The 27268-nt window shown below is 35.5% G+C and overlaps 2 protein-coding genes across 3 annotated transcripts in view; both read left to right on the forward strand.

The window, feature by feature from the left end:
* LOC131070898 (uncharacterized) overlaps positions 1 to 26300 on the forward strand; it is a 90801-nt gene extending 64501 nt beyond the window's left edge. For both annotated transcript variants that reach the window (XM_058006566.2, XM_058006567.2), the window contains exons 7-14: positions 12851 to 12927; positions 13164 to 13444; positions 24301 to 24357; positions 24487 to 24655; positions 24846 to 24903; positions 25053 to 25138; positions 25552 to 25608; positions 25715 to 26300. In XM_058006566.2, the coding sequence (XP_057862549.2) occupies positions 12851 to 12927; positions 13164 to 13444; positions 24301 to 24357; positions 24487 to 24655; positions 24846 to 24903; positions 25053 to 25138; positions 25552 to 25608; positions 25715 to 25813 (884 nt within the window). In that variant the 3' untranslated portion in view covers positions 25814 to 26300. The remainder of the gene's footprint in view (positions 1 to 12850; positions 12928 to 13163; positions 13445 to 24300; positions 24358 to 24486; positions 24656 to 24845; positions 24904 to 25052; positions 25139 to 25551; positions 25609 to 25714) is intronic.
* LOC131070899 (uncharacterized) lies at positions 2212 to 9526 on the forward strand. Its single transcript, XM_058006568.2, has 3 exons — positions 2212 to 8681; positions 8803 to 8875; positions 8970 to 9526. The coding sequence occupies exons 1-3, from the start codon at positions 8376 to 8378 to the stop codon at positions 9296 to 9298; spliced, it is 708 nt and encodes a 235-aa protein (XP_057862551.2). The 5' UTR covers positions 2212 to 8375; the 3' UTR covers positions 9299 to 9526.
* Positions 26301 to 27268: the final 968 nt, after the last annotated feature.

A 27268-nucleotide genomic window follows, 5' to 3' on the forward strand; every position in this document is an offset into this window, starting at 1 on the left:
ATGAGAATTTCGCTCTGGTCCCTGCCTGAGGGACAGGAGCGAACTAGGTGTCCTGGTGTGATTCCTTCAATATTGGCAACTTTGGATACTTCGTTCTTTATTGGGATGCTTCGAAATGCTCTTGCCACCATGTATCCGGTACTTGGAGTGCCTTGAACTTGAAGAAAAGGCAACATACTCATTACATCGCCCTGGTCCCTTGGAGAGGGACAGGAGCGATCTTGCTCTTGTGGGCTTCATCTCACCTTGTTAACTTCAAAATTTATCTTCAACGGATTCGTAATGTACCTTTCCACTCATCCACCCTTGGAATCCATTGTAACTTGGCAAGAAATTTGTCTAAGACAAAAAATCGCTCTGGTCCCTGCCTGAGGGACAGGAGCGAACTTGGGCATTTGGGTCCCTTGTTGATGTTTCATAATCTTCAATTTATCTTCAATGGGTTCGATTGACCTCCTTTCTTACCTTCAAACATAAAACTTGCTTGATCTTTGCCCAAAATATACCTTATGAAGAACTTCGCTCTGGTCCCTTGGAGAGGGACGGGAGCTACAATGGTTTTCGCCCTGGTCCCTGACTGAGGGACAGGAGCGATTTTGGCATTTTAGTTCATTCTCCTTCATAACGGCATTTAAAGTTATATTCATTTGATAAAACATCTCTCCTTGGACCTCTTCAATCATCAAGTCGTTAAAATCCTGCAAGGACAAAACAATATTTGATTTTAAGCTCCGGTCCTTCACTGAGGGACAGGAGCGATTTTGCTCCTGGAGGCATTTCCATGTTCGTGAAATTCTTCAATTTATATTCAACGGAAAGATCACGCCTCTCTCTACCACTTCCAATTCAAAATTCATCTTGACCCTGTAAGGACAGTAAGATATTTGAAAACGAGCTCCGGTCCTTCACTGAGGGACAGGAGCGATTTTGCTCCTACAGGCCAAAATATCAAGATTTCACAAGTTTAATTACTTTACAAGGCAAAAACAAATCATTCCCTACGCCCGGGATCAAAAATAAAAAAACTCAAAATTTGGTCAAAATTGCTCAATTGGACAAAATTTCACATTTCATCACCAATACTTAGAAAAATTAAGACTTTGCACTCAAAATTCCAATTGAAAATAGACCATTCTGGCGAGTTCATTTCATTCAAAATTGCATTTTACAAAAGAAGCTCAAAAAGCTCTCAAAACTGACTGGATTCTGGCCTAAAAAGACGGTAACTAAAACCCTAAGGCTTGACCCTAAATCCAGACAACTGACAAACTAACAAAACCCTAAAAAGCAAAGCGAAAGGCGAGCAAAAAGAGGGGGTCCCCATTTTAAATGGGGCGATGTGTGAAATAGTCACAACAGGTCCCTTCAAAACTTGTTTTTGCTCTAGTAAAAAACCTTGATAAAATGTCTATTGACAAACTTCATGGTATATTGACAGCTTATGAGATGAGGACGAACACTGAATCTTCATCAAAGAGGGGGACTGCATTCAAGGCATCAAAGAAAGGCAAACAAAAGGAGCAAGTATCAAGTGATTGTTCGAATGATGATTTTGATTCAAAAGAAGCAGTGTTCATGAGAAAGTTGAAGAAGGATTCCGACAAAGACAAGAAGAATATGCCTCTCAAGTGTTTTAACTGTGAAAAGGTAGGACATTTTGTTGCTAAATGTCCATTTGTTGATGACAATAGTTATGAGAAGAAATTAAAGTACAATAACAAAAAATATAAAGGAAAAGAGAAGAAGACTCTTAAATCTAAAAGAAGTATATATTCAAAGGAAGAAAGTGTTGATCAGATACTAGTGAAGATGAATCCTTAAGTGATGAGATTATGTTCATGGCCCTAAAAGAATTTCACACTGAAAATCAAGAAGATGATGTTTTTGATGAAGGAGAAGAAGTGGATCTTGAACAAGAATTGTTAAGTGCTTTAGGTGAGATTAAGTCTCAACAAGAAAAATCTGAATTTGAAGCTGCTGCTCAGAGAAGAAAATGAAGAAAAAATCAAGAATCACAAGCATCTTGATGATGCTGAGAAACTCATAGTTGACTTCAAAATTCAGATTGAATAGGCAAAGGAAATTGAAGAAGAATAAAAGAAGAGAACTGTGAGAAACTTGTAGCTGAAATTGCCTCACTTGGAAATTTAGATAAATCTTCTACATTGCTGAATAATGATAAGATAAATCAGAAAAGTTGTGTGTCTTTGGATGACATTTTTAAGTTCACAAAAACAGTACTTTGATAAGAGTGGTGTTGGCCTTGAAGAAGGACAGTGTTCCAAATCTACTAAAGAAGAAAAACTGAAGACAAATGCTGATAAAACAGGAGATTCATCTTCAAAAATCAGAAACAACAGTTTCAGAAGGCCTCTTATATCAAGACAAGCACATATGACCGGGTTTAATAACTCTTTCTTATATGGTTATTGCTATGCTTGTAATTATTTTGGACACAACAATAAATTGTAGAGTGTCTACTAGAAATGATTTCAGATTTATTAGTAGAAACACTATTGCTCCATTAAGAAATTACAATGTTGTATTTTATAAATGCAATAACCTTAGCCACCATGCAAGAGATTGCAAAAGAGATATGGCAGATTTTTCTAGGAAGGATTCAAAGGGCAAAGCAAAGGAAAGTACCAAAGTTTGGACAAAAAAGGAGAAACAAGCTCAAATGGAATCCCTGATTTTGCAAACAGACCTTCTTGCACAAAATGAGGACATTTGGTATGTTGATAGTGGCTGCTCCAGACACATGACCAGAGATGAGAGTAAGTTCTTGGTTCTCAAGAAATCTAATGGTGGTAAGGTAAGGTTCAAAGGCAATTTATCTGCCAAGGTAGCGGGTAAGGGTACACTTACGTTGAATGATGGCAAAACAAAAGTTGAGAATGTGTTGTTTGTAGAAGGTCTGAAACACAATCTGCTGAGTGTTGGTCAGTTAAGTGATTAGGGACATAGTTTAATTTTAGTTCAAATTGTTGTAAAATCAGTAAAGATGATGTTCACATTGCTGATGCTAGTAGGGCAGCAAATAACTTGTATATTCTTGATGAAGTTAACAGTGAGACTTGTTGTTTGAATCAACTTGATGAATTATGGTTATGACAGGAGATTGGGACACACGAACTTTGATAGTCTCATTCAGATCAGCAGAAAAGAAATGGTTAGAGATATGCCTTAGCTCACTAAACCTGCTGACATTGTATGCAAGGAATGCCAACTAGGCAAACAAACTCGGAGGAGCTTCAAATCAAAGGAATATTCAAGCACAAAACCACTAGAGCTAATAGACACTGATTTTTGTGGTCCCACAAGAACTGCAAGCATGCAAGGCGAAAGATATTTTATGCTTTTGATTGATTATTATTCACGTATGACTTGGGTTGCCTTTTTGAAGGAGAAATTAGAGGCTTTAGAAAATTTCAAAGCTTTTAAAGCTTTAGTTGAAAATGAGAAAGGTCTAAAAATCAAGTGCCTACGTTCAGATAATGGAGGAGAGTTTACGTCCAATGAATTCATAAGTTTTTGTGAGAAGTATGGAATGAAGAGACAGTATTCAGTTGCTAGAACACCTCAACAAAATGGTGTTGTTGAGAGGAAGAACAGATCAATCCAAGAGATGGCACGAAGTATGATGAATGAATCCAATGTGAGTGATTGTTTTTGGAAGGAAGCAGTCCATACAGTTGTCTACATTTAGAATAGAGGGCTGATTAGAGAAAAACATAACAAGACACCATATGAACTATGGAATGGTAAGGCGACATCTGTTAAGTATTTAAAGTTTTTGGCAGCCCTTGTTACATTAAAAGAGATGAAGACAATCTAGGTAAATTTGATCCTAGAGTTGATGAAGGCATCTTTCTAGGATATTCTTCTAAGGGTAAAGTTTATAAATGTTAACAAGAGATTGCATAAAATTGTTGAAAGTACTAATGTTAGAGTTCATGAGATTTCTAACTCCTCTGAAAAGTTGCAAGGTTGTGATGATAATTTGCAAAATGATGAAATTGAAGGTGCTGATCAGCAATCTTTTTCTAGTATGCAAGTTGGGGCAACAAGTAATAATGCTGGAAATACTCCTAAAAGTAGTCAAAATGAAGCAGTTGATGCACATCTAAATAGTGAAGTAGCAGATAATCAATTTGGAGCAGCAGATATATCAGCTTGACATACATCTTCCCATGATCAAAATCGGACCACAATCAGATCATCTCTAAAGACTTCTTCAAAATTTGTTCAAAAGAATCATCCAATTAATCAAATTTTACAAGAGGACAAACCTAGAGCAACAAGAAGGAATGTGAATTATTATGAGTATGAAGACATCTCTTGTTGTCCATGGTTGAACCAAAAAGCTTTGAAGAGGCAACAAAAGACAAGTCTTGGGTAGCTGCTATGAAGGAAGAGCTAGATCAAATCCAAAAGAGTGGAACTTGTCCCAAGGCCTAAGGACAAGAATGTGATTGGTACAAAATGGGTTTTTAGGAACAAGTTGAACGAAGATGGCCAAGTTGTGAGAAACAAGGCAAGACTTGTGTGTAAAGGATATGCCCAGGTAGAAGGTATTGATTTCGATGAAACCTTTTCTCTTGTTGTTTGTCTAGAAGCAATCAAAATGTTTTTAGTTTTGCTTCTTTTAAAGGTTTTAAAGTTTTCCAAATGGATGTCAAATGTGCCTTTTTGAATGGTAATCTAAATGAGGAAGTTTATGTAGAACAGTCTGATGGATTTGTGTTATCAAAAAATCATAACTATGTGTGCAAGCTGAAAAAGGCTCTTTATGGCCTTAAACAAGCACCGTGTGCTTGGTATTATAGGCTGGACTGTTATCTACAAGAGCAAGGGTTCATAAGAGGAATAGTAGACAACAACTTGTATGTGAAAGAAGGTAATCATATGCTGATTATAGTTGTTTATGTTGATGATATGATATTTGTTAGTGATTGTGAACAAATGTGTAAGGTTTTTGCTACCAGCATGAAGTTGGAGTTTGAAATGTCTATGTTGAAGTGTTATCCTTCTTCCTTGGGCTGCAAATTCATCAATCTAAGGAAGGTATCTTTATTTTCCAAACTAAATACAGTAGAGAGATGTTAAAAAGGTTTAAAACGGAGGACTGTACCCTTGTAAGTCCTATGGTCACAGGTTGTAAACTTAGTAAAGTTGATGAGTCTTAGCTAATCAAACAATTTACAGGTCCATGATAGGAAGTTTGTTGTATGTTACAGCCACTAAACCTAACATAATCTAGACTATTGGATATGTTGCTAGATTTCAAGCTGCTCCAAAAGAAACTCATGTTCATGCTGTTAAAAGAATTTTCAACTATCTTAAGGGTACTATGGATTATGGGCTTTGGTATCCTAAAGGCAATGATTTCACACTCACAACTTACACAGATGTAGATTGGGGTGGCTCAGTTGATGATAGGAAGAGCACAAGTGGAGGTGCTTTCTTCCTTGGTGGCTGTTTAGTTTCTTGGTTAAGAAAAAAAACAAGCATCTACTTCTTTATCTATAGCTGAAGCAGAGTATATTGCAGTAGTGTCATGTTGCACACAAGTTCTTTGGACGAAGCAGACATTGAGAGATATTAATGTAGAATTCAATCATCTTATATCTATCTTTTGTGATAATACGAGTGCTATTAACATCTCTAAAAATCTTGTTTTGCACTCTAGAACTAGGCATATTCATATAAAGTATCATTTCTTAAGAGAATAGGTTAGTAATCGGGAGGTTAAATTGGGAGTGATACGTAGATTTGTTCGCTAACCTTTGCCAAGAGATATGTTTGAAAAGTTGAGACAAAAGTTGGGAGTAATTTCACTCCATCATTTAAGAGATATCCTACTCAAGGGGAGTGTCTATAGCTTTATTTTAGGCACCATTTAGTTTTTGCAATTGAAAATCATTCATTGATGTCAACGGGGGAGTAGTAATTTTAGGGGGAGCAGCATTGTTTGGATTTTAGTTTTTGTTTTGATGGAGTTGTCATCAATTACAAAGGGGGTGTTTGTTGCAGATTTTGTCATTGATGTCAAGGATGATTTTTATTGTCTATTAAAGGAGTTTTTGGACTGAAAAATGTATTTAGCTACTCGAGCTCTTTGGCTTCTTGGTTGAGCTGCCTACTTGTCTGCTTGAGCTCCTTGCTAGTCTACTTGAGCTACTTGCCTACCTGGTTGAGCTACTTGCTTGCCCAGTTGAGCTACTTGCTTGTCCACCTCACTTGCTTCGTTAACATATCTACCACGTCATCCTTTGACTCTTTCAAATATGTCGTTTAATAAGAAAGGCATGATTGTTTTTTATGGGTTGTGTTTCTTTTGCATATGGTGGTAGAATTAATACTTTTTCAGCGGTGTTTGAATGTGGGGATTTGTAACACCTTTTCTACTTTATGAACAAATCATGCTATTTGCTGATTAGTGGGATACGTGGAAGAAGATTCTTTCTTTTCACTGTTTTTAGATGAGGTGATTTGACTATCATATTTTGGAAGAAGAATCTTTTTATTGCTGTTTTTAGTCGAGTTGGATTTTTCGATTGATGGTGGACTTTCTTTTTTTTTCTTGATATTATTGGAGATTGTGGGTTGCGTTAAAAAGTTGAGTGGTGATACTTTTTTTTTTTTTTTTTTTTTCTGAAGTCTTTGGGTGCTTCTTTATGTTGGAGTTATGTTTCTAGAAATGGGGTAGATAATATTTGAAATGGCTGATTTAATATTTTAGTGTGTTGAAAAAACAAGCAGATGTTCTACAATTTGATGAGGTGTGTTTTCCTAAGCGGGAGAAGCTTGAAGTTGAATGAGTTTCTTTTAAAAGTCAGATTTTTGGTGGAGTGGGTGATTCATCAGTTATTGTTCGTGATTCAAGAAGAGTTGGTGCTCTCAGCGAGTTTGGTGCTTACATTTGTAATATGGGTCAGTGCCCAATTATTCCAGTTAATAAAATCTTATTGTATGTTGTTTTTTACCCGAAAGGGATTTCCACTGAATGTATAAAATGGATGACGGGTGGAATCAATAGATTAAAATACCACCTTGCACAAATACCTGGATATGGTGTGGACATATGCCCCAAATCAACTCCTGAGATTATTAGAGAGATGAAGGCTCTTCTTGCTGAGCATGATATGCAAAAGGAAGAAAGACAAAAAACAAAAGAAGCCATGGCAGCTGCAATGAATCCCACATTGTCCACTTCGAGTCCCATTGGTCACACTCGTGGTTGTCAGTCATTTTCATCCTTTGGTGACAATGAGGGTGAGGGTAGTGGCACTCCTGTTAGATCAAATCCTAATTTTTTTGTACCATGCAATGTTCTAGGTGCACAACCTTCACTTGAAGGTACATGATGGAATAGAGAGAAGCATGAACAAGCAAAGATAGCAGCATCAAACTTTTGGTTTTACAATAATATACCTTTCAATGCAGCAAACAATGTGTATTGGGAAGGTTTGGTTACTGCATTAACAATTGCGGGTAAGGGATTTAAGGCCCCAACAGGTCATGACTTCAGTGGGCCATTGCTAGAGAAAGTTGTAAAAAATACACAAGTCGTGGTTGATGATCAAAAAAGTTAGTGGAAGAGAAAAAGATGCAGCATTTTATCTGATGGATGGACAGATGAACGGAATAGGACTCTTCTCAACTTCTTGGTGGCTTCAAATGGTGCAATGGTATTCCTAAAGTCTATTGATGTCTCAAATGAATTAAAAAATGCAGAGAATTTGTGTAATCTATTGGATGGGGTGGTTCAGGAAGTTGGAGTTGAGAATGCTGCCCAAATTACCACGGACAATGTAGTTGCATATGTATCTGAAGGTAGAATGCTTATGGAGAGGCATCCTATGATTACATGGAGTCCTTGTGTTGCACATTGTTTGGACTTGATGCTAGAAGACATTGGGAAGATTGGATGGGTGAAAAAGGTGGTTGAAGATGCAAGAAGTGTCACCAAATTCATCTACAACCATACTTGGGTGTTTTCTTTGATGAGAAAACACACAAATGGCAAGGACCTTGTGCGACCTAGAGTGACACGATTTGGTAGCCACTTCATCACTTTGTAGAGCATTTTTAGTGCCATTCCTCATCTTAAGCAGATGTTTGTGTCTGATGCTTGGTTGGGGTCTGCATACTCCAAAAGACCTGAAGCAAAGAAGATTGTGAGCATTGTATTTGATGAAGGGCTCAAAAAAAGTGGAGAGGCGTTGACTGCAGTAAGTAACAAACACAAAAGTAAACTTTATACAATCTTGTCTCTTTGCTGATTTTATTTTTTAGGGGTTAATTTTGTACTAATTTAAAATTTGTTTTAATTTTTTTAGGTGACAAAACCTTTGGTAAGGGTTCTTCGTATGGTGGATGGAGAGGACATGCCAATGGGTTTTATTTATGAGGCCATGGATAGGGCCAAAGAGGCCATTTCACATTACTATTGTGGAAATACAAGAAAATGTGAAATCCTTTGGCGCATCATTGATCGTCGGTGGACAAACCAACTCCACCAACTGATACATGCCTTCGCCTACCTCTTGAACTCGAAATTCTACTTCTTTGATTCATTTAGGGTTGATGAGGGGGTCATGGCAGGTGTTATTGCATGCATTCATAAGATGGCACCTGATCCTGAGTTGAGAGACAAGGTTCTTGATGAGTTGGAGGTGAGATTTGACATTTGCAATTGCTCTATCTTTATTTATGAATTTGGAAATGTTCATTATTGAATTTGAGTTTGGCACTTTGACTATCTATTTATGAATTTGGAAATGTTCATTGTTCAAGATCTACAAGAGTGCAGAGGGGAGACTCTTCTCATCACAACTAGCAATTGATAGGAGAGGAAAACAACAACCAGGTAAAAAATTTAGTTCAATACTACAAGAAAAAAACTACAAACTTGATTGTTACATTTTTTTCTCAATTCTAATATTTCTAAATGTTTTTTTTAGATTTATGGTGGGAGAATTATGGTGTTGGCATGCCTAATCTTCAAAAGATAGCCGTCCGTGTTTTGTCTCAGCCATGCAGTGCTTCCGGGTGTGAACAAAATTGGAGTGTATTTGAGAGCATTCACACAAAGAAAAGAAATAGATTGACACAAAAGCGGCTCAATGATCTTTTCTTCGTTCGGTACAACCTTCACCTTCGAGTTAGAAAGGTGGAGGATGTTTCACATGAGGCCATTGACTTGGATGAAATTGATCCATATGGTGATTGGACTGCAAATGAACAAAATGATGGTGACGATGTCCTCCTTACCAAAGAAGAAATTGCATAATTAGAGAGAGGAGCAACACAAGAAGCAGAAGGAGCAAGATTGGATGAAATGGAGGATGAAGATGAGGACTTTGATTTTGAAGAAGAATCATCTCACCATTTAGATACCACAACACCCATTGCTACTACTTCTAGCTCAAGGCCTGAAAAATTGAGCTATATTAGGAGAAATACAAAGAGGAAGATGTAGTCTTCTCTTTAGTTTGTTCATTTTTGTTTTTCACATTTGGAGTTGGACATATCATTATATGTAATTATGTAAACATTTATAAACTTATGCTACTATTATACATTTTAGAGTTGAAACTATGAGTATGAATGATGAAATTTCAAATATTGAGTGTTTGTAGATCATTTGACATTTGTAATGTTTCAATTATGGTTCTTGTGTTCTCTAAATGCATTAATTTCTTTATGTTTTTTTTTTGTAAAACTACGGTTTTTTTTTGCCGAGTCCTTATCGAGTCTTTCGCGGGTCTTTCAAGAGTCCGAGTTCGAGTCCAAATTTTTGGTTTGCCGAGTCCGAGTTCGAGTCCAAATTTTTGGTTTGCTGAGTCCGTGGCGAGTCCGAGTTTGAGTCCAAATTTCTGGTTTGCCGATTTTGTGGCGAGTCCGAGTATTAAAACTTTGTTACAAAGTGCCACTTTAACTTTCACAAGTCGTCTCAAGATGATTGTGTTTGATGCAAAACGGGTCTCAACAACCTATAACAGAAATTAATGCCAAAATGATTTAAAAATAAAAACAAACTTTAAAGAAGAATACACATTATAGCTAACACAATCAAATTATGAACATTGAATTTAAAAAAATCAGAAAATGTAAAATTAAATGACTCACTTACCTTCAATAGCTCCAAACTCAAAAAAGATTTTAAAATCCCTTGAGACATGTGGTGGTTTGTGATGAACATTTGGATGTCCTCAGCCTCTGCATACACCTATTTGATCCCATCAATTTTATTCCCAATCTTTTGTAGCATAAGATTGAGTGAATGGACCACCCAAGGTGTCCAAAAGATGTGGTGATAACATTCCTCAACCAACAAACCAGCAGCTCTACAACTTTTGTGTTGTTCGTTATGACTTGAACAACATTACGGGGCCCCACTGTCTCAATGGCATAGATGAGAATATGTGCAATAAATTGCCCATCTTTTACTTGGCCCTCACAATCCACAAATTTCAAAAACATTGTCCCTTTAGGGGACACCGCTATGACATTATTCAAGGGACAATTTTTAGAATCTTTCCACCCATTTGAAACAATGGATACACCTGTCTCAACCCATGAATCCCTTTTGGGCTTCAATGCATCTTCAACCCCTTTCACCTCTCTTTCCAACAATGTTCCACATACCTTCTCATATCCTAGGCTCTTATAACCTCTTGGAGCTTCATTAACATTTTTCAATATTTTTTTCCAATATGGGGACCAAACAACATTGAAAGCCAACCCATTTGCATATATGCATCTCGCTACATCTTGGTCGACAATGTCTCGACTCTCATTTTGAAATGCTGTTTCTAAAGACTCGTTTGTTCTTTTGTGTGCAATGGGTGCTTCACTTTTAGTCTCAGTTGTGGAAAAAAGGGGTGGTTTTCTACTACAATATTGGATTTTTTTGGAACAATTTGATTTAATCTATAGGCTTCTCTCTCGTTTGCTTCTTCATGCTCCCTAATATATTTTGACACTGTCTCTTGTGGTATAGGCACACATTTTTTCCAGGGCATTTTTTGATGCCTCTTCCTAGTATTCCACACAAATGGCCTACCACCCGATGATATGAACTATTACGTTTTTTATCACATCCTTGGCATTTCCAACAGAATCCCCCACCTCCTGGAAGTGGTCGTATAATGTCAACATACTTCCATAGGGGAGAATTTGGATCTGATCTCTGTTTTGTTTGTTCATTTGTGCCTATGGAGGAAGAGGTAGATGCCATTCTAGCTCCTATGGCAAGAAATTATATGAACACATTCAAAAACAAAAACAAAATAATGAAAAAAAAAGGTAAACTAAACAAATAATGTTTCATGTTTGACAGTTTGTGAAACAAAAATGGCTGGAAAAAATGTACAAAACCTGCCACTTTCAGCCAATGGAAGCTTGCAAATGTGTAGAAATGATGCTGCAACACTTGTTTAAGCTTCAAAAATCAATTTTCAACTCCTATTTGATTTTGGAAGCCAAACATAGCTCAACCTACAATGAAAAAATTGATGTTTGCAAAACAAATGAGGGAAAATGAACTTAGTTTGTGCTTTAGATGTCACTTTTAAGGTTAAGTGACGGATTCCAAAAATAAATTAAATTTTGCAAAAAAGTTTCACTTTTTGGGCCACCGGATGCCCATGTTCACCCAGGCACGGACCCTGGCCGGACCCATAGGCAAACCGAACTAGGATCTGGACACAGGCATGGACCGAACCAGACCAGTACCAGGTACCTATAGGGCCGAACCCTGTAACTTAGCAAATCAAGTTATGATTCATTGATCATAACAAATTTTAGAGGCAAAAAATTAGCTAGAAACAAAAATTTTCCAACTCAGCAACCAGTTTTATCACCTAATACGCTTGATCTTCCTACTGCACCTACACTCACATCTAAGATAAATAAGGAATTTGACATTATTCAACAACTTCAAAATACATAAGCTAAGATTATTGTTGGGATCTAGTATGCACATCACCTTTTTATCAAGATATCATGCAAAAAGCCTTATAGAAGATTACAATCAAATCTAATACTACTCTACTGTTGGTGACTCATTCAATAGAATCTATTGTTCAGGAGGAACTTCATGCTATTTCATTTGTTGATATAGAGCTCCAACATGAGTCATTTATTAGCAAAGCTTTACCTTTTAACATTGTTGTAACATATGGTAAAGTAAACTAAAAGCACTCTTTAGTTGTTAATGTCTCTACCTTGAACATTTGCACTGAGGATTGCCTGAAACAACTGAAGGTAGATCCATTAAAATAGAAGGCATCCAACCTAACCATTAGAGGATTTGTTAGTGTGGGTAGAAGTTGTTTAGGCACAATCACTCTTCCCATGTCAGCTGGACCATGCACGCTAGGTACATTGTTCCATGTGACGCCTGGAAAATTATCTTACAATGTTCTTTTAGGGCATCCATGATTGCACGCTATGAGAGTTTTATCATCCACCATACACTGATATGTTTAATTTTGACATATGGTAAGAAATCTCAGATATCCACTATACTTCATTCACATCTTACTTCGTAGCACACTTGTCAAAGTCCTCAACTCTGCAACATGGAAGATTTGGATCGCAATTGATTTTCAGTGTTACTTTTTTCCTTTCTTCATCGAATGGTAAAAATTGTAGCAAATTGATACATTAATGTCTATGTTATGAACCCTATTGCTTAGGACATTGTTTTCATTGTATGCAAGCAAGTACACAATGATTAATTGTTGATCAATAGATATAAACTATAAGGTGATCAAGATGGCATAGCATTGCCATTCTTACTTTATTGAATTTATAACAATTTCTCATATTTATTCAGGCAATGCTCCATTGGCCGCTTTTGGATGGGCAATGTCAACTCACTTGGCACTTTATCCTGGATTGCTGTTCATTCCGGTATTAATTCCTTAGAAACTTGTATTCTTATTTTGGCAAAAATTATAAAAATGCAAGAATAATGTTTCCATGTGTGACAAAAGACAAACAATCACAATTAAATTCTGGTGGTTTGGTGCACCAACTCATTAATTTGTATCCTTTTTCAATTCAAAGGGCTTTCACAAGCATAACAGTTTTGGGTGTTTAGATATGAATGCGTACTTGGGTTAACATACATGTGTAATACGCATCAGGTTATATACCTTTTGGGCTATGGTCCAGATACTCCTCCAAGAAAGTTGTTCAGAGATTTGAAACAATTGGTTGAATCTACTGTGGATGGTGCAGCCAACTCAAGGCCAATCTCTGGGAAGGATGAGTCTGAAAATATTCAAGCTGGATTCTGTCAATATAATTTCTCATGGAAACCTGTAAGACACTTCATTTTGTGGTCTGCTATATGGTGGATGTACATTCTGGGACTCTGCAGCATTTCCCTTAGACAGCATGGTGGCTTGAAAGAAATGTTTAAAGAGTAAGTCTTATCTTACCTTAAAGTTCGTTTACTTTTTGAGGGATATGTAAAATATAGTAGGAAATTATTTCAAATCTTGTCATTTGTTTAAATTTTATCTGAATGCATAAAATATTAGATTACTTTGACCTTCGTAAAATACAATTCATTTTTTCTATCCTGTACATTCTGTGCAAGATGGTGCATGTGTTATTCCAAGTAAAATAATTTGTAAGTTTTATGGCTCAACATTACACATCTGCTGAATAAGAGGTACATGTCTGCATGTGTGTATACGCACATCCATTATGTATGTGTTGCTGTCTTAAGTAGGGGTGATGATTAGAGATGTTTTTGCATAAATTCAATGTTATAAAGTAAGAGCAGACTAAGGACTCTCATTAATTATTGCCAGATCTCCTGACATTCTGATTACTAATTTTTGCATTTATGGAACTATCCTTGTACGTAACTTGTTAGGAAGTGAAGATCACATTATTGAGAGTCTTATCAATGACAATCATTTGCAAGCATCTCAATGAGCATGCAATGAAACAGGTTAAGAGTTGAGAATGACAAGATTTCAAGGTGTGTTTCCAGGAAGTCAAGATCATTGAATTAATTTGGGATGTTGAAATTACTCAAGAAAGATATGTGTTATCAAGATATTGAGCTCAAGTCTGAAAGTTATTCAAGACTCATTTCATTATAATCGATTGCCAGACAAAAGCGTCCTTTATCTTGAAGAACATTCAAACATGTCATCTTTAATACATCCAAACAAGGCATGCTGAACATAAAGCGCGCAGTTATTAAGAAGGATAAGAAGAATGTAGTTACTTTTATTTGATGTTGGTAAATAAAATGTTAAACTTGCAACTTTAGTGGTGAAGCAAAAATATAGTCTAAGTGAGTGAGCTTTTTATGTGCATGGAGTATTGTCATTAATGGAATGACAACCTATACCAACTTCTAACATGGGTCTATTGGATAATTTTTTCAACTTTATGACAGTAGGTATCAGGGTTCTTGATCTACCTATTGAAAATCAAGATATATATGAGACCTCAGTTTTATCAAACTTTTCGTTAATGAATGACAAACCTGTATTTATATGTGAAACTTAAAATTTTCTATAATTTACTTTTGACCCAACATAAATTCAAATAGTCCTAGTCTAGGACCTTTTTTTTCCAAGGAATTTTTTATTACAATATGTCTGTTGATAATTGGAGAAACTATCTTTTGAATAATCTGTGATTTGTGCTCTTTGTGAGACTACTCTAATCCTCTCACATGTCCTCCATGGACCCAAATCAGATTGGATTTTCTTTGAATCCATATGAGTGTCACAAATCTGCCCTTGTGAGCAGATTCTAGTCTCCTCACTTGCAGCATTTCCTCCAACCAGTCCAAATTTTAGAATTCATTAATGAACCTACCAGCAAAAACAGATCTCAAAAATTTCCTGCAGCAGCATGCCCAGAAATCCCTTATAATTCCACATGATCTGAGATCATTAAGTCAATGTATTCAGCTTAGTTAGTCACATCATGTTCTCAAAACTCATCCTTGTGCTTCTCACTCTAAACTTTAAGACAATTCATATAAGCAAGAAACTAAATGAAAGAGTAGAATAGTTCAGAGTGTTAGGGCAGAACAAAGATAGTTGTAGACTAAGTGATCTAGGCACTCAGGATATTGAAATTAGAGAGGAACATAACACAGGTGATAGGTTTGGTCCCAGTTGAACTCGTCCTCAGAAGTGACAGCTGACTGAAACAGTTTTGACCATTAATAGGCATGATATTTCCAGAGTCCACAATAGTGCATGAAAGTGCTTTGGGATGTAACTGTGTAGAGATATTTGACATCAATGTTTTTGATCACACTCCATGATCCATCATCAGGAAGGGAATGAACTTGATGGATCATGCTGGGATGTAACTGTGTAGAGATATTTGACATCAATGTTTTTGATCACACTCCATGATCCATCATCAGGAAGGGAATGAACTTGATGGATCATAGCATGTGCTCTGAAATGTTGATGTCAAAAATCTCTACACAGTTACATCTAGAATTGCTTTCAAGCAGGTTTGACCGGTGTCAAACTCTTTCCACACATGATAAATAGGCACAGTCAGCAGTGTTTTGTTAAGCTGAAGCTTTGCAAATTCCTCTGCTTTGGTGTCAACTGTTCTTGGCTCTTCTTTCTGATGCCCCTTTGTATTCCTATTCTTTATAAACCTCCAAGAGGGCTCATATTGTAACAATGTGGAAATTATTTTTACTTAGATTGTTCTTTAAAAATTGTTTAAGTTATTGTTGCTTTAGCACATGAGTCTTAGGGAAGTAATAGTGTGATTGGGGGAGTGGAAGAGTACTTTGAGTTATATGGTGTTTGGACATTGCTCTTCTTGGGAGAATGTCCATGAAGGCCTCGAAAAGGCATTTAATTATTTGTAACAGCTCTTGAGATAGTGACTTGATGAGTTTTATTACTCACGCTTCTAGAATAGTCACCCAAATTGGGTTTGTCCAGGTTATATTGTTGTTGTCTCTGATTTACTCTCTTTTACTTGTTATTACATGCTTCCTTACATTGCTATGCATGCTTATGCTACTAAATTTATTATTGCAGGGATTGTTTTCTATTATTCCTAAAATTGAACAACTACTTCCCTAATCAATTTACATTAAGGATTGGAAAGAAATTATGTAGTGGAAAAGAAAAATTGTTGCTACTTGAAAATGGAAACTCCTGGACTTTCACATTCAGGTGAGGAAATGAAACAATGGATCTGGATTCTGAAAATTAAAGCTCTGATTTGTCAATTCATGAAAGCTTGCGTAGGTCCAAAAATCCCCAAATCTTGGATCTAAGGAAGCTGGCATTCAATGGGTCTGGTGATATACTGATTACGCCCACAGGGTATTTCATGAAGGAAAGAGACAGTCTTCGAAGGTGGAACTCGGTTTCTAAAGATATGTGGGTAGCTTATGAAACATTAAGTACCGTCTGGATATTGGTACACCTCCTACTTCTCTATAGTGGGTACTGGTACAAGTTGCGTCTGTACAAAAATGAATCATAAAGAGGAGAATATGTGGTTACTTTTGAAATGACAATGAGACTTAAGAGTTCTTAACTATGCAGGATTTGCATCAGCATTGTATCTTTTGATCATTATCATTTTGGACATGGATGGAATCAGATGGAAGTAACCTCTGGACTTCAAAGCATCCCATTCTGGTTTAGAGCTTGCTATGAGCACAACCCCTTAGCGAGGGTCAGCCCTTCTCAGGACAAGCAATCTGCACTTAAACAAAGATGGACAAAACCCAGAAATTTGGCTTTGGCGAGAATGATTGTCTTACTATTATGATTACAAATTCTTTTAGAGTGATTGATTGTTTAAGGTGATTTGATGCTTATAATAAAGAATAAGGACATGTTTTTAAATTCATAGACAGACACGTAGGAGATAGACTACCAAATAAAGGAAGGCATTCTCGACATCAATTTGAGCTTATCTCCCAATTGATCAAAAGTCTTCCCCAGCTCTCTTTACATCCCTATTGAGAAATTGAAATCCCTTCAATGTTTTGGTGATGGACTTCTGTATTGTTGCTATAATGAGGAGAGCGGCAATTGCAGGTTTCTGTTTCTTTATGATCCCAAGAACACTCTTGATCTTTTATTTGATGATGATCTGGAGGAAAATAGTCATAAGTTTAGTTCTCTGTAAATAACTTTGGGTGCAAATCGTGAAAAAATTGTTAGTAAAATAGTGCTCATGAACATTCGTTGTTTTGACTGTAGGTTTTATGAGTAGTTTGACTGTATAGTTGTTTGTAATTCAAGGCTAATATCAATTATTAATTACAGTAATATAATTTTTGAATGAACAGAAACCAAATTGCGATGAGGTAATGACAGATTGTCCAAGGATGCTTTGGCATTGAAGTCTATGCTAATATCTAGAATCTTTTGGAAGATCTGTTGTAATGTTAGATAGGTAATTATATCAAGTGTAATATTAGATACAGAACTATAAGATATGGTGTGTTTGGAAATAGCTAGGTACATGGAAGGCCAAAGTCATATTTGTAGATCATGAGGTCTGTCCAAGGACAAGGCAAACAATTATCTGCTCTCAAGTGACTTAGAAAGCCATAAGGCTTGAGGAAATTAATGGAGCATGCAAGATTAGGGCTTCTCCTGACTAGAGTGAATCTTTTGTTGTATCATGCATGTAAACTTCTTGGTAGAATGCACTCTTGTGCTCTTTGTACTAAAAAAGAATGTTTCATCGAATGATCCAGTTTGGCATTGTAGGAAGTCATGGAGTCTGCAACACATGCAGAAGAAACCAGCCTCAATAAGGCCAATTGGTTTTATTATCAGGTGAAAGATTAAATATTGATAAGAATTTTCTAGAGTGTTCATACAGTACGGGATATATGCACACATTGCTTAGAGATAGTTGATAGTTTGGATTAAAGCTCAAACTAATGAGTTGGTGCCTATATCAGGTTCCTAATAAGGATAACAGCAACACCTCTAAACCTAGTTTGGCAAATTATCAAGAGTCTAGTAAGATGGAGAGAGCCAATATTTAAAAGAGTCAAGGAAAGAAAGGACCTTTCCTGCATCAAATGAAATAAGGGCAATGTGGATTCTCCCAAAATTCTGATAAGCAAAAGAGAAATGCTGCCAAAGCATCAGTCAAACTTGGCAATTGCATGATCAACCTGCATTTGTTTGAGGAAAAAATTATTAAATGCTTGCCAATGGAAAGAATGGGAAAAGCATGGAAAAAAGAAGGAAAAAAAAAAATCTATTTTTAACTTTTTTGGAAAATTTTCAAGGTCCTTTCTTTTAAATTGCTGAGTTTTTCCTGTTTTAAACCTGAGTAATTGAAAAATGTTTACACTCCAGCTATATTGGGAGGTAGGTTCTGGCTCATGGCAGATTATTACGATTTGGAAGCATTATGTAGTTGCACTCATGTTTGTTTAGAGCATAGAAGCAAATACTTTTCTCAGGAATATTTTGCCAAACCAAAAAAGATAAAGATATTTGCAATTTCTTGGGCTAATATCGGGAACCCAAAAAAACCCCAAAAAAATTTGAAAAAGAAAAAGAACTAACTGATATTTTTTACATTTAAAGCCATCTTAATTGCATAGAGAGTGAGAGAGAGTAAAGTAGAGTATATACCATGAATTTTCTCATTAATTTTGAGATCGCTGTTTATAATGCACACTCCATGGTATTACTACATAGCTTGACTTTTCACAATATTATACTTACACTTTAATTATTGAAACTTAAATTTTAGACTCTGCCTCATTAGATATCATAACTACAAAAAATTAAAATTAATAATCTATAACTTTTTCACTAAATGCTATGCATACAATTTTATAATATTTTTCATTTGATGATATCGTATGATATCTAGTAAAAAACAAATTAACAAATCAATTATAAATTAATATTTTTTTTTTCTTTTCTTGTTATCATATTATTTCTTATATTTTGATGTGACTTGTTGTAAACAATACATTTTTATTTATGTAATGTCCTTTTTTAAAATAAAGCCGCTACTAAAAGATTTAAGTCTGCCAAGGAGTGGACCAGGTATTGTAGCAAGATCACATGAGATTAAAATCACCACTGCTCCCAAATACCCAGCTGCATGTAATTATTAGCCTAAACTGAAGGAAGTGCTAAAATAATATTCTTTCTGTCATATTTTTATGAATAATGAAGGAGCTTTTGTGGAGTCCTAAGAATTGTGGACTCCTAGTCTTAATTGGTTGCCTCCATTTGAGTCTTCCATTAATAGTTTATGAAGACATTATGCTAGGTACCTTTATATCTGCTGCCTACCATTGGAGCTGTTTGAAAATTTAAAGGAGGTTTTTTGACTCTTAGAGGAGTCAATTAAAGATTCGAGTTTATAATAATTGTTTGTGATCTTATCTATTGATATCAGTCGCCAATTTTCCTGAAGTCTTTTGCATATCTTATGTCTAAGGTAGCCTCATGTTTCATTAAGGAAGATTTGGGTGGGCCCTTTCAATATTCCTAGTTTGCTGAATTTATAATATTTCTAATGTCACCAAAAGGTTATCTTGTGGAAATCCCCCTCCCAAACTTTGATTTGATGATGTTGGTGTTGGAAATAAGCTACACCCGGACCGACGATGGACTGGTCCAAGAGGGGCCAGTAGCTCAGTGGTAGAGCACTCCAGCAGCGTATGGAAGGTCCTAGGTTCAAGTCCTAGCTGGTCCATGTCTCAACATGGTATCAAAGCCAGGTCCAGACTAGGAGCCCCAAGCACACGAGAGGTGTGGCTTAAGGGGGGGTGTTGGTGTTGGAAATAAGCCACACCCGGACCGACGATGGACTGGTCCAAGAGGGGCCAGTAGCTCAGTGGTAGAGCACTCCAGCAGCGTATGGAAGGTCCTAGGTTCGAGTCCTAGCTGGTCCATGTCTCAACAGATGATATCTCGATTTGAGATATATCATTAAATTTAATAAACAACTCCACGAAGCTCATCTATCAATTCATTGGTCCTATTGATTCAATATGCATGTACTCATGGTATCATCCTTCTTTATGAGGACTACAAATGAAGTAAAAGGATTTAAATTTGGTCTCATGTGTTGCATGTCCAGCAATTCCTTTATCACCTTCTCAATTTCCTCCTTATACCTCTGGGGATGGCAATGCAGAGTGCTCATTACGGGCTTGTTAACCTTGACCAACTCAATGATAGGTTCAAAACCTCTTTTAGGTGGTCTCCCTAGTGTAGTTTCATTGAAAAATTTACTTTGCTTGTTCTAAAGATTTGGTATACTTATATGACATGCTTTCTTACCTGTGTAAGAGTTCTTCACAATCACGAAGAGGTAGGACGTGCAAACAACTTTCCCATTACAAAATATTATCTCAATTCTTTTAGTTGATACAATCCCTAGTGCTGCATTTATCATTCCTTGAAGTAGCACTTTTTTCCAATCAAACTAAAACCTTAGTTCCATGGTCTACAAATCTTGTGTGGTCTCTTTGAATGAGTGCAACCACTGGATACCCAAAACCATATATGTATCTCCTATGCTGACAACATAGAAATTATCCTTCATATCTTTTCCCCTAAATTTAGATCCAGTTAATATATCTTTCTAGAGCATTAGATTAAAAAATCATCAGCAACCATCACATTGAAACCTTCAAAGTCTTCTATTTTGGGAACTCATTTTGCTAGGACCTGAGCTGTTAAGAGAAAATCAAGTCATTCTTTGGAGACTTTTCAAGCCTTTGCCTCAGCTGCTACCTTTGGAGAGGTTTAGAACAAGTTTAAGGAAGCACCAAAGGAAGATAATTAAATTTACACAAAACTGGAATTAAATAAAGATTAAGCTGTTAAGAATGATCAACCAGGGTATGCAAGGTTGCATCTCCTAAAAAGACAAGGTATGTAAGGAAGATAAATCAGGAAGAATGAGGATCATCGTATCATGGAAAAATATATTTTATATCTGATTTTCATCCCTTGTGGAATGTGAAACATGGTTCAGCAATCAGAGGATGAAACCCCTCAAAGATCAGAGAATTAAGGACAAAAACCCCCAACTTTAGACAGAAATTTAGGAAACATTTCAAGATAATTATACAGGTAAAGAAGCTGTGGATTGGAGGAAAGATTACAGCATAATATAAGTTTAATATTTTCAAATTTGTATTAGGCTTTAAATTTAAAGTCAATAATTATCAAAATTATAAGTTTGAAGTTAAATTAATATTTATAATTAATTATGCAAGTACTATTGTGAGTGTGGAATATTTATTTAAAGCAAAATAAGGATATTCTAGAATGGAACATTACAGTTAATTAAATAGTAACTAGTATAGATATCTTAAATACATCAGAGAGATGGCAGCCTTGAATTATTTTATTTTACCTCAGAACTATTTTATTTTATTTATTTAAGAAATTGTTTAATAGTTTTATTTTTATTTTAAAAAAATATATATTGGCTGTCTTAGTTTTTGTTAACATGCTCATGCTGCTATACTCCGCACCTTGCTGCCACTCTAGTTACAAACTTACATTTCTCAGTATGGTAAAAGAATCATTACTAACTTTAAAGTTGACACAAATAGTGTTTTTCAACCCCATTTGAAAAAATCTAAAGTTGAAGTCTACTGCCAAAACTCCATTAGGTGTACAACAGGGGTACACCTTCAAATTTCAATTTCACAGAAATTACAGTGGACAGAGAAGACTGCTTTTGATACATATCATGGCATGAATGGCGGGATATTTGCTGTTAAGAAAGTTGTGGTTTTAAAATTTCCCAAGGAAAGAAAAACAAAACGATTTCAGATTTCCTCTAAACATGACTGCTGGAAGTTGCATGACATAATGGCAGCTTATACAAACACTGTGTTTTCACAATTGTCCTTTAATTAAGTTGCTGGTTCAGGTTTCGATAGGGGTTTCAGTACATTAATCTGGCAGATTATTATAATGTTAGTTGGGTATTTGGATATTAGATGGTAGTATCAAATAATATTAAAGATTAGGAAAATTAGGGAAATAAAGATTAAGGTAATAATAAAGATTAGGGAAATGACTTGATTTTAGATTATTAGGGAAATGTAGAGAGGAGATAAATCTTTATCAATCATTCGACAAAAATCATTTCAGCAATTTTTAAAGTTTTCATGCTATCTCAGCACCCACATTTAAATTGTGATTGGCTTAGGAATAAAACTTGTTTCTGCATATCATTGGGCATTAAGGATTCCAGGGGGATGCAACTTACAAATGGACTCCGAAAAAAATTTGCATGTCAAAATTTTTGGTGTTTAACAAAGATAGAGGAACAGCTTTAGGGATCCCATTTTTGTCTTCCTATTCAAAGTGAAAAAGTGTGAAAATGATTATAACACAAAAAATTAAAAACAATTTTTTGAGTGGATTTGTGTTGGGTACTGATGGATTCTTCTGGATTTTCTCAAGTTTGTATAGGATGAACCTATTATTATTTGCTTTCCTTTGAGAATCCTACCCCAGAATTGGCCCAAAATTCTACCCGGGCAATTTAGGGGATGAACAGGTAACATTACCTGTAAGGCTCTAAATGAATCAATTCAATATTCTCACTTTTTCAATGGAAACCTAGTCATTGATTAATTTTGTGGCGGAGATCACAATTTGCTGCCTTACAAGTTACAAGGGAAAAAAATAAAAAGATCTTGGTAAATCTCAGAAAATGTGACCAAAATTTCAAAAAAGTTGGGAAAATCATGGTCAACAGTTGTTTTGGATATTATTTAATTAATAAAACAAAATATCGGTCTCAGGTCCAATATCTGATATATCTTGAGATATTGTGATTTTTGCCAGAGATCTGCTCATATGGTTGAGAGTTTGTGACTGCTTGAGGAGAAATTAACTCCACATTTTAGCTAGTTCTTTTCTTATGGATTTCTGAGCAGCTCTGAATTACAAGCTCAAATGAAAATTTCAAAAAATGTAAAGAGAACTGATGTTATTGAGCACAAGACTCTGGAAAATCCCATACAAACTAGGTTTTAACTTTATTGATATTGCTTTGTTTGTGTTTTGCTGTTCTTACTCCTGTTTATCCATCCATGTGGTGATGCGATTTTGCAAACCACAATAGAACTAATTCCCTGGATTTTGTCCATGTATATGCTATGTATTGCACTTTTCTTCCATCACTGTTGTAGTACTTTGGTAACCTATTGAACCATCGATGTCACTTTTATGTTACTTTAGTATCCAGGATTCCAGTGAACCTCACGATGCCAATGTTCTGTTACTTTAGTAAAATATTGAACTATCCAATACAAATCATTTGCAACTTTTTTTTGTTTTGTTTTGGGAATTGTAAATATAGGCTGTCGTTCTGCTATCTGTTCTTTTATTTTCATTAACATTAAAGGAATTATAGTAACTTGAATGTACTATACAACAACAATAAATTTCTTAATTGTGAACATGGTATATTTGAATATTTCATAAAAATAAAGCCATAATATTTTCTATAATTTTGAAAATACATCAGAGCTATTGCTCATCCTTTAAAACAGACCTCTCAAGCATGCCATTCTTTTGTAGTTTAAGTCTTTGAGATAATACCTCCATTCTGCCTTCATACTGAGTTTCAGCTGCATCCACATTTGACCATGGAATTTTCATTTAGAGTATTTGATGATGCTCCATATATTGTTTGTTCCTTTGTATCTTCTTCTGCACCTTCATCGCTTGATAAGAAATTTGCTTTCTTTAAATGCACCTTACAACGGCCACAGTGGATAATTTATTAAATTATTACAGGTTACTTGTTTCATTAAGGCAAACAAGTCTAAACCTTAGAACTCTGAAGTCCAAATTAAAATCACATTTCGAACTTTATAGTAACTGGTTAATAAATATAATATCTCGTGACGACATGATTCCACAGCTTAATACCTATTTGTGATGCTGGATAGCTTGATATGTAGTTCATTCTATGTCACTGGCTATGGGTTAATTGATATGCCTTTATCTGTGCAAAAATACAAAACTCATTTTATGTTCATCTATACTAACATATTTCTATAGCAGAAGCATGAAAGTTATATCAGAAGTATTCTTATTTTCTTAGATAGTCATACACACAGGCCATATATCAAATATATAGAAGTTAGACTTCAGCTATTTTTAATTCATTTTAATCAAATCATTCATTGTCCTTGCATACCACATGCATACTTCCTAGAAATTAGAATCGTACTTTTCCTTGTATAACAGTTCTGATTTATTAATTATTTGAATCTTGCAGGACATATGGTTTCATCTTAACTGTTGAAGATCTGTCTCCAAATTTAGGTGTATTTTGGTGAGTTTATATGACTAGCATATTCAGTTGATGGCAATTTTATGGTGTGTTTTGAGGTTACTAGCTTTAGGGATATATTTTTGTAGCTCAAATTGCATATATCATTTATCCTGGTCTGTACTGTTGCAGGTACTTTTTCACAGAAATCTTTGACTTCTTTAGAGTTTTCTTCCTTTTGGTCTTCCATGCATGTGTTTTGTTCATGGTGACGCCATTGACAATACGCCTCAGCCACCGACCATGTTTCCTTGCTTTTGTCTTTGTTGCCATCACTTCCATGCTTAAAGCTTATCCTTCAGTAAGTCAGTGCATATTGTTACTTCAACTAGCCCAAGAGTTCTTTGGTTCCTAGATAATTGTGATGACATTGGAGGCAAGAATTTTTATTTGAAAGGATGGTTAAGTGGTGTAGAAGATGAAAAGTGAAATACACACGATCTTTACTTTGCATATATAAACATAAACCATCTTTTTTGTTAAATAAATAGGTTGGCGACTCTGCACTTTACATTGGTCTCCTTGCTCTTTTCATACATGAACTTGCAGGTAAGATTCCAAAAGTTTAGTAAGGTGTATCTGCTGCAACAGATGTTTTGGTTATGATTTTCTTAGTTTTGTTCAATTATTATAATTTCCTTATTTTCAATACTATTTGGCACATAACAATTTTGGAGCCTTAAATTTCTCCTGTACAGGAATGCGCTTTTCCTTCTTCCTTTTGAATGGGTTTGTCGGAATAGCTCTCTTAAGTGCAGTAATGTACAACCTTTGGATTTGGAGGGTAACTTTCGCTCTTTCTACACCACTCTGCCCTACCTTGTGTGTGCTCATGCATATAAACTCACGCTTTAGTAAATTCTGCCTGATCCTAATGATTTTGAAACTTTTTAAAATTTATTTCCATTCAATTATAGGGCTGAGGGCAAACATTCATATGCTTTATAAATACTTGTGTTCTTAAATCACTGTTATTTTTCTGCTCAACAAATCTAATTTGATTTAATATCATTACTAAACTACATAAGTCTGTATCTAGATATATTTTCATCTTTAATTGTGTTAAACATTTGTCTTCTTGTTGAATGGGGATAGGCTTCTACAAGATTGTAGCCTTGGTGATATTCGTTTATGGTTTCACCATGATTATAAAGTAGTGTGAAAATTCAATTGAAAGAATTTCTCAAACTTTAACAGGGTACTGGAAATGCAAATTTCTATTTTGCCACAGCTTTGGCCTATTCCAGTTTTCAGGTAAGTGGAAGTTCCATCCATCCATCAAGAGTGCCCAACCTAATTCTTAGTTATTAATGTGTAAATATTATTGATGAGTTTTGTATTAATTTTGTCTTTTTAACAGCTGATTTTGATTGTGGAAAGTGTTGGTACAATACTACGTTATGATCGATCTTTACGGAAAGTACTCAATACAAAGACATTGGGTGAATATAATGATTGATCTTTATAAGAAGTCCTCAATACATAGACCTCGGGTGAGCATGTTTCTGATGGCACAGTTACAAGTGGGCATACTCACAAGTTGGTAATAGAACTCTGCTGATTTGAATTGCTCTCACTATTTTGCCTTCACGACACAATGCCAAGTTTTGTGTAGAAATTTGGTGATATTCTTTACCTTTTCTTTGTTGGAAAAGGAAAATGCTAAATTGCCAACAAAAGTTGTTTAATGTTTCAACATTCATCTCAATTATATTTGCAACTGAAAGTGCGACCGATGTAAGATCAAGGTGGGATTTCTTCGAGCTTAATGACTTTGTCCACAAGTAGTTTGTTGGGCTATTTCAGTGGCAAGACTGATTGTATCTTTTGCTAATGCCAAGGACAATTTTTTCGTATTCTTGATAACTGGCATTTAGCATTATTCATACACAAACTTCTTAATAGTTGTATAATTCAATAATGTAATGGATGTTCTATTGGTCTTCTGCCCTTTCATTGGGAAACCGACATCATTATTAAATTTTGGTTTTAAGATATTGATAAGAAAATAGTAGCCTGTATTGTACAAAATTTGTATCACCTCATAAAAAAAAGTTAGCCAAATTTCTTTTTAACATCCAGTAGCCTAAGAGGTACTCCCAGTCACAACATCCTTGTTAAAACATCTTTCTTATACACTAATAAGCACTACAGAGAACCATGGACCAGACAACAAATGAAGAAACTAAATACAAAACAAACCGACTGGCAATGTTCAACCAGAATCAATGAGCACTGAGACATCATTACAGCATGCCACCGTGTGATTTGACTCCAACCAGGCTTGATTTATCACCTCCTTTAGCAGCACCACAGTGAACACAAGCACTGCTTGTACAACTGCCAATGATGCCTCCATCACTAGTGTTCATCCCCACCAAGTCGTTGCTTCCTTAACTGCAGCTGTTTCTAACAGAACCTTTGGCCTGCTCCAGATTTGCAGCAAGAGAGGATGCTCTTACCTAAATGTCATGAATGCACAAAATAGGGCCAAATTGTTTTTTTTTTAATAATATATTTATGGATTTAAGTATGACTCAGTTTGACAGTCTGCTTTATGGTGTTAGTGTATTTCTAATACATGAACACTCAATAGAAATTCCTTGTATCTATTGTTTAACTTGTCAATTTAAGTGTACATGTAAGTTTTAGATGACTTAGGAGAGATCAAGTTACCTAACCTTTCTGTTGGTGTGTACTTTTGCCTGTCTACGGCATGGGGAATGGCCATCAATGCACATGGTGCATTCTGATGGCTGGATAGTTGGTGCCCTAGAAAAGAGTTGATCACAAGAGTGAATAGCACAAAATGATTTAAGGTTTGGATCACATTGGAGTAAAATACTCGGATGTAAACCCAATCACAGTAGAACACACAACATCACAGTAGAACACCAGACAACACACAATCTCA

The sequence above is a fragment of the Cryptomeria japonica genome, chromosome 1 (genome assembly GCF_030272615.1).
Source record: "Cryptomeria japonica chromosome 1, Sugi_1.0, whole genome shotgun sequence".
Lineage (NCBI taxonomy): Eukaryota > Viridiplantae > Streptophyta > Pinopsida > Cupressales > Cupressaceae > Cryptomeria > Cryptomeria japonica.

Excerpts from the sequence above, each read along its gene's own strand:
- LOC131070899 (XM_058006568.2), top strand. The coding sequence starts at position 8,376 with ATGGTGGATGGAGAGGACATGCCAATGGGTTTTATTTATGAGGCCATG. Across the intron at positions 8,682-8,802 it reads AGGTTCTTGATGAGTTGGAG|ATCTACAAGAGTGCAGAGGG; the intron begins GTGAGATTTGAC and ends TCATTGTTCAAG. Across the intron at positions 8,876-8,969 it reads GAGAGGAAAACAACAACCAG|ATTTATGGTGGGAGAATTAT; the intron begins GTAAAAAATTTA and ends TGTTTTTTTTAG.